We start from the raw sequence: 15,249 nt of genomic DNA, 5'->3' as shown, positions 1-15,249 counted from the left end.
TTCTACTAAAAATACAAAATAAGCCTGGCGTGGTGGCACATGCCTGTAATCCCAGCTAGTCAAGAGGCTGAGGCAGGAGAATCGCTTGAACCTGGGAGGCGGAGGTTTTGGTGAGCTGAGATTGTGCCATGGCACTCCAGCCTGGGCGACAAAAAAAAAAAACTTTTTCCTAAAAAAAAAAAAAAAAAAAAAAAATCTCTGAATTCCCTTGTTCATAGTAGTAATTTTAACAGCTACCACTTCTGGAGTGTTTAACTGTGTGCTAGCCCTTGGGGTGAATGCGTAAATGCATCACCTTATTTAATTCTCATAACATTCTTCTGTCCCTCCCCCTAATCACCAGACTATACAGTCTAAGGAGTCACAATTTCCTTACCCTCTTCCACACTGCAGAGTTCTAAAGATCAAATAAAAAATAAAAGGAGACTCATGAAACATCAGCACGGGTCCAAATAAGGAAAGGGAGCGAAACCTCCGCGAAGGGCATTTAATGTCAGAGAGAAACTGTACAGCTGGGGCAGAGATGATGAGTGTGCCGGCCGCCAGCCTGACCCATTGCCGCGGCCTGGGGTTGCCAGGCCTCCCTCGGGTGGAGGAGTGACAGCAGCAGCTTAAGCTTCCCCTGGGGAGGCGGGGAGAGGACAGCACAGTGTCCACGCAGCCTGGTCATGTCCCCAGGCTTCTGCAGCCCAGGCACAAACATTCAGTTCAGGGCTTTCCTGACATGTTGGGTCAAACGGCCCCCTTTCCTCCTCAGGTGGGGAACTTGTGGCAGCAGCTAGTCAACTGTGCAAGGTGAAGAAGTCTCGCTGGAAGGCAGGCCCGAAGTCCGGGAGGTGCAGATCTCTTGGTGGTCACTGGGCCAGAGATGATATTGGACTTCTCCTCATTTTAGGGAAGAAGCCATTCCTGTAACTGTAGATGCTGCACATATGCACGTGAATGAAGAGTAGGAGAGCACCGGGCCTCTTCTGCAACCAATCTACATTCCGGGCAAGACCCTGAAGACGTCGGGGTTGAAGCTGAATCCCCACCACCTTCACAGGGCCTCTTGGTCTAGTGGCCAGGGTCATGGGCGGTCATCTAACCAACAAAGACTCCAGACTTCCAGAGAAGATTATCTCCTCCATCCAACCACAACCTCCCTCCTCCAGGCCACAATGGACAGACAGTAAATATTTCCAAGTGCCTACATCCTGAGAGTCCTCTCCAGAGAAAAAGCCCCGCCTCTCATCCCCCAGGAGGAGAGAGCCAGCAAAGTCCACTCTTCAAAGACCTCCAGCATGTCTTAAATAAGCTTTCCTTTCCGTTTCCATCGTTCCATTATTTAGCATCCATCCATTTATTTACACAAATATAAAATAGATTTATATAGATTTTTATAACATAGACCTTTGTGAGGCAGAGTGTGGGCGGGGCCGGGAGCAGGCCCCGGCGCTATTTACAGGTGTACTGGTCCACGATCTCGGCGCACTTCTTGCACTTGACGAAGCAGCACCAGTGGAACTTGCAGTGGCAGCGCTCCACCTGCACGCTCTTGAACTGGTTGTAGCCTCGGCCGCAGCACATGAGCTCACAGCCGTCCATGCCCTCTGAGGTCTTGTTGCAAAGGCGGCCCTGCGTGCCCAGGGAGCCCGTGCTCTCGTTGCGCAGACAGTAGTCAGGGCTGGGGTCCACGTACACAAGGTCCTCTGGAGTGGGCTGGGTGAAGCGGCTGTTGACCAGCTCCAGCCGGCCCTTGCGGGTGATGCGCATGGCAGCCGCACTGTCGTACTTCTCCTTCAGCCGGTCCCCCACCTTGCGGAACTCGGCCAGCTGCAGCCAGCAGGTCTTGAGGCTGCAGGACCCCGAGACGCCGTGGCATTTGCAGGCTACATCTGCCATCTTATACACAGCCTAGGGGAGGAGAAAGAAGGGGGTGAGAAGGAGGATCCTGCGAAGAGGCTCAGAGGGTGGCTGGGGTAGCCACAGGCTTGTACACAGGAGGGGTAGGTAGGGTAGGGGAGAGACAGCTTTTCAAATGCATGCAAAGAGCTTTCCAGGATCTTTGGTGCTCAGCGGGAAAACATAAAAGGGGCACCACAGAAAAGAACCCTGGGGAGGCAAGGCAACTTGTCCCTATCAGCCGGGAGGATGGCACTGAGGCATTTCCACTTTCTACTTTATCGGTTTCTCATTCCTCCTCAAAACCTGTTACAATCAGTGCATCGTTTTCACGATCAGAAAACAAAGCTATCTCCATCTTGATAAAAGTCTCAAGCAAATAAATAATAGCCAACAAAATGTAGCCAGGCACTATAGCTGGTGCCTGTAGTCCCAGCTACTGGGGAGACTGAGGAAGGAGGATCACTTGAGCCCAGGCAAGCTATGATCATGCCACTGCACTCCAGCCTGGGCAAGAGAGCAAGACTCCATCGCTAGAAACAAAGCAAGACAAAACAAAACAACATGTGTTCAGCTTTTGCATAAATACGAGCACAAGTCAGAAAAAAGAATCCAGTCGTATCACAGAAATCACTGGCATAGCCCTGATTAGCTCAAAACTCTCCCTGATCCTGTCAAATACCCTGAGAATTAAATGGCCCCTTTGCCCATGTTACCATGCAGTCACTAACTCCATAGAGTCATCAGCACTCTTGCCATAACCATCCCATTTGTAAGCAGCCCCCAGGTCCCTCCTTGGGAGAAGTAGGGTAAGAAAGTGAGGCCAGGTGAAGGGAATGGTAAGAGACTGGGCCTGCCCGCAGGAGCATTTCGCCTGAACAGGTCTACCCCGGAAGTCACAGGGCCGCCACAACATGGAGTAGACTGGAACTTGGGTTGTTATCCCAAATCAGAATGTCAAAGCAAGAGCAGACCAGAAAGCTGCTTACAAAGTGCTTTTCAGTGGCAGCAGACTCATGCACCATGGCAACCAAATTTGGCGGCAGGCCCAGACGTGCAGATGGCAGGAAGAAAACGCAAGCCGGCTGCAGAACATTTTCTTATGCACGGCTATTGTCACCAACTGAGTCAGGACTCATTTTTCAAGGGTTTCTCTTAGATTTCTTTTCAAGAGCCCCTGGATTGTGTCTTTATTCAGAGCTAAGCAGAGACCACTGCAGGTGCAAGAGACAGCACAGTCGTCATCAGGGCTTATGACTGTTGTCAAAAGTCTTCCTGAGTTTTCTCTGGTATAGAATTATTCCCACTATTTTATGGTGGAGAAACTGAAGCTCTGGAGAGGCTCACTAACCTTCAAGGCCACCCAGAAGGGAGTCAGAATAACAAGCACTTATCCATTCCAATCTCGGGGCTTAAAAGTAGCTTAGAGCAGAGGAAGAAGGAAGGCTCTTCCCAAGGTTGAAAGCACCAGCACTTGGCCGGGCAGCTCCAGGCCCAAGACATAAAGGAATTGACACCCTATTCCGACAGACACTTCAAAGACCGGACCTGCAATTACCCCTCTGGCCCAAATGCCCTGGGTCTGAGCTGCAGCCTGACATTCCTCTGGAAATGGTCCTTGGTTTAGAGAGGGATGGCAGGCATCTGGCACTGCTGAAAGGAGGAAACATTAAGGGTTGAAAACTGTGTACCTTGCCGCTTAGCACTGGGGCACCGGATAAGCCTCTCTTGCAGGGCAAACACTCAGGCTGAGTTGGGGAAGGAAAGGGGGAGCAAGACTTCAAGGACCAGAATTTTAGGAAAACAAATCCAAGAGGAAGCACGCCAGTGCTCTCATGTTTAAACACAACCCCTCATACTTCCCCTAATTCAAAGACATTGTAGAGATAGGAATATCTGTATTTTTTTCATATGTTACTATCGATAATGTATATAAGCTCCTTTTGTAGGTGATGGGGGAAATGCCAATTTTCAGCCCAGACTGCTAACTCAAAAAGAAAGAAAAAATGCTTTAAAAAATGTTCCGGTTCCACGATCTGTCCCTGGAACAGCCCCGTCTAAGCCCCTCTTCCACTTCTATCTAATGGCTTCCCAAGCCTGCTGACAGACAGGAATGTTACAGGATTAGGCACCAGGCTTTTATCTGGAAAATGCTTAGAAACCCTTGAGTGGCAAAACAACGTCAACCACTGGCGTTGCCGTTACTGTCTAAGAAGAAGCTTCTAGAGGCTCTTGCGGGCCAAGAGAAATTTCTGGCAAAGTAGCCTAAGATTTACTCTGTGTCGAGACATCGGATCCTGGATAATCCTTTTTTCTTTTTAATCTGGTTCTAAAATACTTGTCTATTTTCCATCCCAGCCACCACTCAGTCCTTGCTGGAGAACCTTGTACGTAGGTGTGAGGAGGCAAGCAGTGAATACCTCTGGCCTCAGATGGTGAATGATGACTGAGTCCTGTTCCTTGGAGAGGGGATTAAAAAATAAAGAGGGCAGGGGTCAGGAGCACTTTGGGAGGCTGAGGTGGGCAGATCACGAGGTCAGGAGATCGAGACCATCCTGGCTAACACAGTGAAACCCCATCTCTACTAAAAATACAAAAAAAAAAAAAAAAAGAGAGAGAGGGCCAGGAATTCCCAGCCTGGAGCAGACACAGGCAAAGAGGGAGATAAGGAGTTAAGGAAGAGAAGAGGTGTGGGGCCTGGAGGAAGGGGCTAGGCGGGAGACAGGGAAGGTGTGCAAGCCAGGAACACGCCCAATGGGAGGGAAGGCTGCCAGATAAGAGCCTGGACAAGCAAATGAACAATTAAGGGCAACAAAGTGAGATGGACCCAGCAGCAGGGGAAAGGGGAAGAGTGGGTGTCACCTGCCTGGTCAAAGGCACCTGCGGACACCACAGCACAGCTCAGCAGAGCCACAAGCGCCTCCGTGAATCTGACCTCTCCCGAGGGCTCCTGTCTGCATATGCACATGCCCCACCCAATACAGTACACGGAGGGTTAAAACAAAGAGGTAGAGAGGGCGATCCCTGCCCGCAGGAACCTACCGCCAACCTGCCAAGGCAAAGGTAGAGCAGAGAATACCCGCAGAGAGCATGAATGCCCGGGCGACGTTCAGGTAGCAGAGAGACGACTAACAGTGGGGACTGGGGCGGGCACTGTTGCAAGCAGGACCTCAACCACTGGACCCACTTTGGGTATTCCGGAGATCAAGTGTGGATCTTAATCCCTTCACTGATGTCTCTGCTCCTCAGGCCCAGACACCCAAAGGCGTGGGCAAATGGACTGGGAGACAGGATGCCTGAGAGGGTGGCTCCACACCTGGAGTGAGCAGAAGTCACCTGAGATGGCTCCAGCCTCTCTGCCCCGCGTTAGCCCATAGAGATTAGCCAAAACTCCTCACATCACCACAGACTGACACCACATCACACACACACTTTTCTGCAAAACAAAAGTAGCCTCTGCATAGGGGAAGTGTAAGAAAGACCCTGGGCAAATAACCCACTCTGGTCTCTACCTGATGTCCCATGCCTGATGACGCTATGCACACAGGTGCACCACATTCTACCCAGCCGATACTACAAAATCCCCTTTCAGACAAAAGACACTTTCTATCCCATTTCTTTGATATGTGCTCCAATACATGAGTTCACTTTTTTTTTTTTTTTTTTGAGACAGAGTCTCGCTCTGTTGGCCAGGCTTGAGTGCAATGGCACAATCTCAATTCACTGCAACCTCCACCTCCCAGGTTCAAGCTATTCTCTTGCCTCAGCCTCCCAAGTATTGGGGATTATAGGCGTGTGCCACCACGCCTGGCTAATTTTTGTATTTTTAGTAGAGACGGGGTTTCATCATGTTGGCCAGCCTGGTCTAGAACTCCTGGCCTCAGGTGATCCTCCCGCCTCAGCCTCCCAAAGTGCTGGGATTACAGGTGTGAGCCACCGCAGGGGCCGCCATTTTCATTTTTTAGTGAGTTCATCTTTGTTACGATACCTCACCTGTGACCTAGAGCCAGCTGGCTTGACATAGACCCCAGTGGGGACAACACTCAGAGAAAGAAGTCCGTGCTATTTCCCAAGAGGTCTTTTTCCAGGAGAAAGAGCCTCTCACCACCCAGCGCTCAGACCTCAGCCCTTTCTCAGGGGAAACCCAGTGCACACCCATGTTGCCCTCGGTCCCTGTCTACACTGGCTATGCAGAAGTAGCTTCCTGCAGAGCTTCTAGCTTCTAGCTAGGCAGAGCTTCCTGCAGGCAGGCTGTCCAGTCTTGTGGGGCAGAGGCAGCCATGATGGGGGGTGGGGTAGCAAAGAAAAGAGGAGACCGGATCTTTGGAACCAGATGCAGGCAGAGAGGGGCCACGCTCTCCAGTACACCACCTGCCCAGGTGTGCTCTGCACGTGCAATGAACCCAGCTCCCCTCAAACTGTATTGTCGTCCCTACCGAAACTGAGGCTGAAAAGGTGGTCACATCTTACACGAGACCGGGGAGGCTGCTTAAGCCTCAAGCAGAAGGCTGTCTTCTCACACTTCTACTTAGGTTTAAAAACTCCCAGCACAGAAGGCGTTTGTCATTAGTACTTGAATGTGTCTTTTGACTGGGTTTCTGGATGACTGGGTTTCTGTGATAGCAGTTCTTAAAAGTCCACTCTGGTTTTACCTGAGCCTTTAACACACCATAAACCCCAGATAAGATCTAACAGCGTAAACATCCAATCGCCTTATCTGTTCAAGTGGCAAAGCAGGGGTGGCCAAGACAAGAGCTCTGCTCTAATCCTATGTCTGGAATTCGGATCCCAACATTGCAGCTAAGCCCTCTAGGGACTGTGGAATAATAAAGTGTAAAAAAAAAAAAGCACGTGTGCCCATTGGGAAGTGGGGCATTTTGGAAAGGATTTGTTCAATAACGTGGACATCTAAATTTGCAATTGTAGGGAAGAATCTTCACGGTCAGACTAGCCTGCTTCCCTCATGGTCAGGCCACGGCTGGTGGCACCGCCGGGGAGCAGCCCCGTGGGTCTGCAGCGCCGGGGAGGCCGGGGAGGCCGGGGAGGCCCAGCTTACCCTGCGACCCGCCTCGTTGTTCTGCAGGTTCATGAGCACGCGGCCCTGCTCCTCCGATCCCTTAGCAAAATTCTTCTCTCGCTCCCGGGCGTCCACGAACTCCTTGGCGAAGCGGTAGCCATACTCCACATTGTCCCCACAGCCGCCCCACAGCCAGTCCCGGGGCAGGTCCTTGGGCCGCGCGGTCCTGCTGCAGCCACAGGTGGAGAGCTCGCCCTCGCGGCAGGCCCGGCTGATGGCGTTGACGACGCCTGCGGCGCTCACCGCGTAGGTGAAGGCGGTCTCTCGGCTACCTGCAAGAGGAGGCAGGGGCAGTAACGGGGTGCACGCTCCTCTCCTGGAGACCTGTCCTGCTCCCCATCGCCCCCGACTGACCTGCACACCACAGCGTCCGCCGACACTCCTGGGGCAGGAGATCAGGAGGAGCACTTTTCACTTCCCAGAGCTCGGATGCTTGAAAACGTCTTTATAATGGGCTGAAATCGGCTCAGTTTTACTTCCGCCTTTTGGCCCTAGCTCAGCCCTCTGAAACCACACAGAATAAAACAAGCCCCTCGGCCTCGGCCTGCACTAATACCCACTGCAGAAGAGCCTGCCTGACCTGTAGATTCCTAGGAGGGAGACCTCAGCGGAGGGGAGAATGGGCATTCGGACACACACGGAAGTAGGAGTCCAACGGAATGAGGCTGGGGAAGAAATCGTGGGATCAATGATAGGACGTTGTATCCTAGTAGGAACTTCTGCCGCATAGATGCCACTTCTCACCGCTCTCTGTCTGTCTGTATTGCTGCCATTATCTAGCCAGATAGTGGCAGAGGCCAGGAGTCCAAAGCGAACTAGAATTAGTGTCCAAAAAATCCAAGCTGTCTCCCTCTCTCTTCCACAGGGATCCACACTGCCTCCTAACTCATGAGCACTGGGAATCACATCTACAGCACCGACAATTCCAGGCACTCACCACGGTCCCTCCAAATACCGAGATCATTTTCCAGTAGAAAACCCCAACTATGTTCCCCTTTACTGCTGTGGCAAACTACCTAAAAATTCATATAATGTATGTTCTATCCCAGTAAAATGTCTGTTTCACAATACTCAGCTATCAGGGAAATACATTTGTAAGCCCAAATCACATCCACTAGGATGGCTATCATCAAAAAGACATCCAGTAACAAGCTGGAGAGAATACAGAAAAACCAGAACCCTCCCATGCTGTCGGTGGGAAGGGTAAGCGGTGCTGCTGCTTTGGAAAACAGCCTGGGAGTCTAAGACTAACAGTCAAAAGGTTAAAGGTAGAGTCCCCATAAGACCCAGCAAGTCCACTCCCAAGAACATAGGCAAAGCTCCTCGTTTTGCTGTGCTCAGCTTTCTTGTGCGGTGCAGGTGTTGTGTTATTTTTACAGATTGAAGGTTTGTGGCAATCCTGCTACACACCCATCACTGCCACTTTTCCAACAGCATGTACCTACCTTGTGTTTCTGGGTCAGCATTTTTTAGCAATAAAGTATTTTTAATTAAGATATGTATCTTTTTAAAAGATGGAATGCTGTTACATACTTAATAGACTATAGGATAGTGTGAACATAACTTTTACACGTGCTGGAAAACCAAAACATTCACTTTATTGCAGTACACTGGAATCAAACCTGTGCTATCTCAGATGTATGCGTTTATACCCAAGAGCAGTGAAAACACATGCCCACATAGAAAAGGCCGGGCGCGGTGGCTCAAGCCTGTAATCCCAGCACTGTGGGAGGCCGAGGCGGGTGGATCACAAGGTCAAGAGATCAAGACCATCCTGGTCAACATGGTGAAACCCCGTCTCTACTAAAAATACAAAAAATTAGCTGGGCATGGTGGCGCGTGCCTGTAGTCCCAGCTACTCAGGAGGCTGAGGCAGGAGAATTGCCTGAACCCAGGAGGCGGAGGTTGCGGTGAGCCGAGGTCGCGCCATTGCACTCCAGCCTGGGTAACATGAGTGAAACTCCGTCTCAAAAAAAAAAAAAAAAGAAACTTACACATGAATGCTTCTGGCAGCATTATTCATAATAGGCAAAAAATGGACACAACCAAACTGTCCATCAATGGGTAAATGGGTAATCAAAATGTGGTATTATCCATGCGATGGAATATTATTCAGCCATAAAAAGTGACTGGGCATGGTGACTCACACCTGTAATCCCAGCAATTTGGGAGGCCAAAGCAGGAGGATCACTTGAAGTCAGGAGTTTCAGAACGGCCTGGCAACACAGCAGTACCCCATCTCTAAAAAAGCATTAAAAAAAAAAATTAGGCCAGGCACTGTGGTTCATGCCTGTAATCCTAGCACTTTGGGAGGCTGGGGCGGGCAGATCACCTGAGGTCAGGAGTTCAAGACCAGCCTGGTCAACGTGGTGAAACCTGTCTCTACTAAAAATATAAAAACTAGCCAGGCGTGGTGGCGGGCTCCTGTAATCCCAGATACTTGGGAGGCTGACACAGAAGAATCATTTGAACCCAGGAAGCATAGGTTACAGTGAACCGAGATTGCACCATTGCACTCCAGCCTGGGCAACAAGAGTGAAACTCCATCTCAAAAAAAAAAAAAAAAAATTAGCTGATATGGTGGCATATGCGTGTAGTCCCAGCTACTCAGGAGGCTGAGGTGGAAGAATTGCTTAAGCCCAGGAGTTGCAGGCTGCAATGAGCTATCATTGCACCACTGTACTCCAGCCTGGGCAACAGAGTGAGACCCTGCCTCAAAAAATATATATATATAGACTACAACACAGATGAACTTTAAATCATTATGCTAAGTAAAAGGACCCAGTCGCCAAAGGTCACGTATTATATAATCCCATTCATAAGAAATGCCCAGTAGAGGCAACTCCACAGAGACAGAAAGAACAGTGGTTGCCTAGCATTGCGGGTTGGGGTGTGGAGAGTCGGGCAGCTCACGGGTATGCAGTGTCTCTATGGAGCGGTGAAAGTGTTATGGAATTAGATAATGGTGACGGTCGCGCAACCTGTGACTGTGCTAAAAGCCACTGAAGTGTGCACTTTAAAATGGTGAATTTCATGGTATGTGAATTACATATCTCAATAAAGCTGTTATAAGAAATAATAAATGATATTCATAGGGACTTAGAAATGGACAGAAGGGAGCGATTCTTGGCAGGAGACAGATTCAATCCTGATCTCAGAGATTAAGCCAGGTAGAGTCCCACAATCCTGTCTTGGAAGGGAGAGAGGGAAGCGGTCTGAAATCAATCAATAGGCCTAGAAAAATCTCCCCCTTTGCCCTGCTTCTTGATTATCTGGGCATGACACAGTGAAGTTTACAAGCAGACCATGCTGAGCGAGTTTGTTTTTCTCTGTTAACCAGTGGCTGGCTTTTGGTCCGTTGTGAAATAAGAACAGCCCAAGAAAAACGGAAAGGGTGGCAGGAAGTTACACTCACGATTCAGCCAATAAGACCTGGTCTAGGGGGCTCAGAATGTGACAAGGAGCACTGGGGATGGTAAGATGGCCAAAGAGGCTCGTAGGCAGGAGGGTCTGGGCCCCATTTTGAGGAACTCATCTCCTGAAAATGCAGCTTCAGCTGCCCGACGTGGCATCCTGGAACAGAAGGGAGCCTCCCAAGCTTCAACCTTGAGCTATCCTCCGTACCCCCGGGAGCTCTCCTTCTGCAGAGCTCCTCCAAGAAGCGGGCTGGATTTTCAAGACAACCCATTCCATCTTTCTGTAATGACTCTAATCACCAGAATGCTCCTTCTGGTATTAAGCTGAAATATGCCTCCTGTGATTTCTGCCTACTGCGGTTGCACTGTGCTGTAATCCCTTTCCCATTTGACAGCTCTTCAGTGTTTGAAAACAACTAATACGCCTTTTACATTTTCACTTTTCCAAGCTACATATGTCTGACTTATTTCTATCATTCTTTAGCAAGCACATTTTTCAGGGTTGAATCAGCCCTCTCAGAATTGCCTTCTAAAACGAGGTACCTGCAGCTGAACTAACACACCGGACGTGATGTACTCTGACGACTCTAACATATCCTTACTCTCTGGGATCCCAATTTGTCCTCCGCTGCACTGCCTGCCTCTTTCCGTTGGGTCTCCATCAGAAGCTGGGTGTGGGTAGCTCTGCCTTCACGGGGCAGCCTTTGGGCCCTTGGGTAAGCCCAGTGAGTGCCCTCTACTGTTCCTACCCTTGGCAAGAAAGGGATGATTTGGGGCTTCAGAACGGATATGCAATGTGGTGGTTTATCTATATATGCAACAGTTCAGAGTTGAAACTCTAACCATCTCAAGGATAAATGGCTAAAAAAAAGCAGCCATGGAACTACTAGAGGACATGCGCCTTTCCCCTGCAGGAGACAGCAGAGCAATTTCATGTCCTCTCTCTTCCACAGCAGCCCAAGGTGCCTCCAGGCTCCCTAGGCAGAGGCCGGGCGACTCAGAGGCTCCTCCGACGGGCTCTGCCGCCCTCTGGTGACTGACTTTTGCTACGGCTTCAAAGGCGAAAAGAAGCCTTAGAAAGTCATTTTCAATGCAGGGCAAGGACTCACCAGGAGCTACTATGGGCTCAGTGGGGAGGAAGGGAGGACAGCCTCCTAGGTCGCATGAGCCTTCAGGGAAGCTATAAAAAGGAAGGAGGAAAATGAGGCAAACAGAAGGGTTCCATTTTGTAACAGAATAGGGCACAGAGAGATGGGCTGTCTTCAATAGGGCGTGCTTTCTCTGGGCACCTAGGGCACCCCTGAACCCAGAGCGGTGCCAACCCCTTTCTTTCCTGAAGTACAGGCTCACTCTGAGGCCTTTATGCACATGAAACACACATGAAAAGGATCTAGCCAATAGCAGGCCTACATTAGGTACCCAATAAACATGAACTCCACTCAGGAGAATACAGAACACTCTGCACCGAGGCTGCCCTAGTTTCCTTGCCCAAAACACAGGGCAGGGAGTGCTGACAAGACTTTCGCCAGGGAGAAGAGGCAAATGCCAAGTGGATTTGAGAAGAATCAATAAACTGAGTGAATCACACTAAGCCCCCAAGTCCACTCTTGTGGGAAAGCAGCCCCGTAAGATTGTCCCAGGAACACCAGGACCTTCCTTTTATATATCCTGAGTTACTACTGAAGGAAGCAAGAGAGCAGCCAGTTTCAGCATGTACTTTCCCCATCTTTAATTCCCTCTCCTTTTAAAAAAATTTTTTTATAGAGACAGGGGTCTCACTGTGTTGCCCAGGCTGGTCTTGAACTCCTGGCCTCAAGGAATTCTCCTGCCTCAGCCTCCCAAGGTGCTGGGATTACAGGTGTGAGCCACTGCCTCGGGCCCTGCTTCTCAATATGGGACAGAGAGGGTAGGGAAAGAGGTCTGGAATAAGTGGGAGGGGGAAGGGGCCTTCCAAGTATTCTCCCTAAGAGAGGAGCAGGAAACCTCCACCTCCCCAATTCCCCTGCCAGGCTAAAATCCCTCTCTGGGGAGACTCCAGCCTCAGGTAACCTTTTGAAGGGAGGTGTTCTGGGAGAATGTCAGTCTGGAGGAATACAGCGTTCTAACACTTCCCTTTTATGGCCCTGGGGATAAGACCCAGTAGAATAGGGCCGGATTTCTCAATTTCTCGCCAGAGAGGGGAGGATTGCATTTCAAAAGGACGTAAAACAATTAGACCTCACATCACACCTCCAGCTAAGCAATTGGGTAGCCCAAGAATCCTTGGCCAGCAGTGGGAGAGGGGAAGGGACAGGAGTCCAGGAAGACTTGGCCCTCTCCCTCTCGTCTTTGTCTTTCGTCTGACCCCTTCCCCCACGTTCACACGTCCCTTTCAAATGAAGAAGCTGGGACTGGATAGGGTTAGGGTAGTGACAGCTATCACCAGTTTGGCCCGATATTTCTATCCCTCTTTGGAAGGTTCAAGTGGAAGAGGCAAAAATCCTACAGATACTCAGGGCTGCAATTTCTCGTTCTCTACCCAAGGCCCTTCTTTGCGCTGAGAGACAAAGGCAGTGGCGGTGGGCGGGCCTCCTAATCCACTCTAAATCAACTCAGGTATTCTGACCCCTCTCAGAGCGAGTCCCAGGCAGCCTGCCCTGGGTGAAGCTGGAAGGCAGAAGACTAGGGAACGCCAAGCTGTGGTTACTGCAGTCTCCCAGAGCCCGCTGCCTCAAGTGCCTCTCTCAGTGCACACCGCTGCCAAGCCTAGAGAGAACCCCATTAGGCTCCATCTGGGCTCTCCCTGTGCCAGTCCTGAGGGAGCTTAATTGCTCCCAGACAAGATGAGTGAGTTCCTTAGCCCAGCCCTCTTACCTATCTGCATGACTCTCCCAAAGACAGACGCGTTGTCCACTGTGCTGCAGTTCCACCGCCGCTGCCGGAACTGGTGCTGGCATTCCTTGATGCCCGTCTTGGCTCCCTCCCCTATGTAGGCCATGTGCTCCTGGTACAATTGGCACAGCTTCCTCTGGCCAGGGGAGAGCCCAGGAAGCTGGCTGCACACAGGCTGGGCACCGATGATAAACATCTCGGGTCTCTGCACCGGGTTCATAGCTAATGACCTACAACAGCAATCCAGAAAGGGGAAAACAGGCCCAGGAGTGAGCATACGTCTGTGTGCAGCATGAAATCATTCGTTCAACACATTCATTGAATGCTTCCCTGTGTACAGGGAGTTGGAAAGAAAAATTAGTAAATCAGAGTGCTGGCCTTCAAAGGACAAATGAAGGAAACTGAGGCACGCGAGACTGCCAAATGCTTCAGACAGACTCCAGCTTCCAGATCTGCTGTGATCAGATAGGAAAATAGCTCTTACAGCTGAAGAGAAGCCTTTATAAGGAGATGGCCAGAGTTTGAACTGACTCTTAAGAATCGGGGAGCAGGCAGATAAGAAGACAAAGGGTGGGGGCAGCTCTTCATTTTAGGTAGAGAGCAAAAAGAACCAAACCCCAATGGGAGAGCACAGGCCTCATTCAAGGAGTGGGAGTGACTAGTTCAGGGCAGCCCAAGTGCACGATACACCATGGAAGACAATCAATTCCTTTCCTTGGAGCTCCCTCGTGCCTTTAAAATCCAATCGCTTTCCATACATCACAATCTATTCTCCATGTTTTCACTGCCATGTCTCACTTCGAGCATCCCCTCATCCACTCTTCACCAGTTCAGAGGCTCTGCCTTTTGCTCTCATTTACCGGTCACATAGAGCGTTAGATGAGAAGGCTGCAGATTTGCCACCTGAGTAAAAATGCCAGTGGCAGAGACCATGCAAAATAGGTGGTGATCGCCTGCATTTCCATGTCAGCTTGGCAATGACAATAGCCTTTAAAACACAAGAAGAGAGCCACCCATGGTGCTGTGAACCCCTCACCTGCTCTTCTGACTTAGAAAAGAGGAATTCTATCTCCTACCAGCAAAACACGCAAAACCAGGGAACAAAAAACTACCAAGTACTGATATTCTTGTTGACCCAATAGCAATTTCTAACAATTCATGGGCATGAGGAAAGGGTCCAAGGAAAAGGGAATGTGGACAAGATAAGAGAAAAAACAAACAAATGAATGGGACTTCTAACCTCAGGGAACCCTTACAAAGGTAAGGGTTCTTGAGAGAGACACAGAGCGTTCTTAGTTTTCCTGGGATAAAAGAGGCCCTTAGTATTCCTAGGAATCAAGGCATAATGGTGACACATGGTGCCCTTCCTTCTCATCTCAGTGGCTGAAGGAGACCTCAGGCTGTGCAGGCAGGACCTCAGCCCCTCTTACTCACCACCAGGAGTTGGCTTCTATCAGAAGGTGAACCCAGCTGGACAGCAGAGCAGCCGTGAACAGCAGCAGCAGGCTGGGCATGGTTGGCCTCAGCCCTCCCCAGTGCCCTGGGACTGACAGCTTCCAGAGTAGGGCTCCCTGGAGAAAACAGAAACGAAGAGACAGTCAGTGTGGAAACTCAGCGGATGAGGGCAGACCAGGAGCCAGGGGTGAGGTGGAGAAAAGTGCACTGATGCTTACACGCTGCTCACTCCCCACAAAGAAGCTCAGCCTCTTTCCATCTTCCACCTCCCACCGCTCATCTTCCCACCCTAGGGCTTCTGTCTCTTACCCCAAACTGTGGGAACCCTGCGCAGGACCTAATTCCCAAAGAAACAATGAGCTGAGAAACCAGAAAGAGAAATGAAAACAAATCATTTCAAGAGCGGAGCTTGCGCCTTTCCTCCGTTGGGTATCGGGGAGGCCACTCTGTCTGTGGCAAAGCACACCTGCTGGTGCTGCCCCACATCCACAGAAATGAGGCCCATCCTACCCAGTCCAGCCCCGAGACTTACTCCTCTGACCATCA

At 50.4% G+C, this 15,249-nt stretch overlaps 1 protein-coding gene across 3 annotated transcripts in view; it reads right to left on the bottom strand.

The window, feature by feature from the left end:
• Window positions 1-478: 478 nt before the first annotated feature.
• The window catches only part of WNT5B (Wnt family member 5B), a 119,507-nt gene continuing 104,736 nt past the window's right edge, over window positions 479-15,249 (bottom strand). For 2 of the 3 annotated variants that reach the window (XM_032254455.1, XM_032254456.1), the window contains exons 2-5: window positions 14,683-14,819; window positions 13,231-13,478; window positions 6,941-7,233; window positions 1,319-1,896 (exon numbers count right to left, since the gene is read on the bottom strand). In XM_032254455.1, the coding sequence (XP_032110346.1) occupies window positions 1,438-1,896; window positions 6,941-7,233; window positions 13,231-13,478; window positions 14,683-14,762 (1,080 nt within the window). In that variant the 5' untranslated portion in view covers window positions 14,763-14,819 and the 3' untranslated portion in view covers window positions 1,319-1,437. Of the gene's footprint in view, window positions 1,897-6,940; window positions 7,234-13,230; window positions 13,479-14,682; window positions 14,820-15,249 lie in introns of all 3 variants that reach the window. The other variant, XM_032254454.1, reaches the window with a different exon arrangement.

Source organism: Sapajus apella, unplaced genomic scaffold, assembly GCF_009761245.1.
Source record: "Sapajus apella isolate SASKATOON/1434 unplaced genomic scaffold, GSC_monkey_1.0 scaffold86, whole genome shotgun sequence".
Lineage (NCBI taxonomy): Eukaryota > Metazoa > Chordata > Mammalia > Primates > Cebidae > Sapajus > Sapajus apella.
The sequence above is the reverse complement of the archived record's forward strand: the minus strand, read 5'-3'. Positions and strand labels throughout refer to the sequence as shown.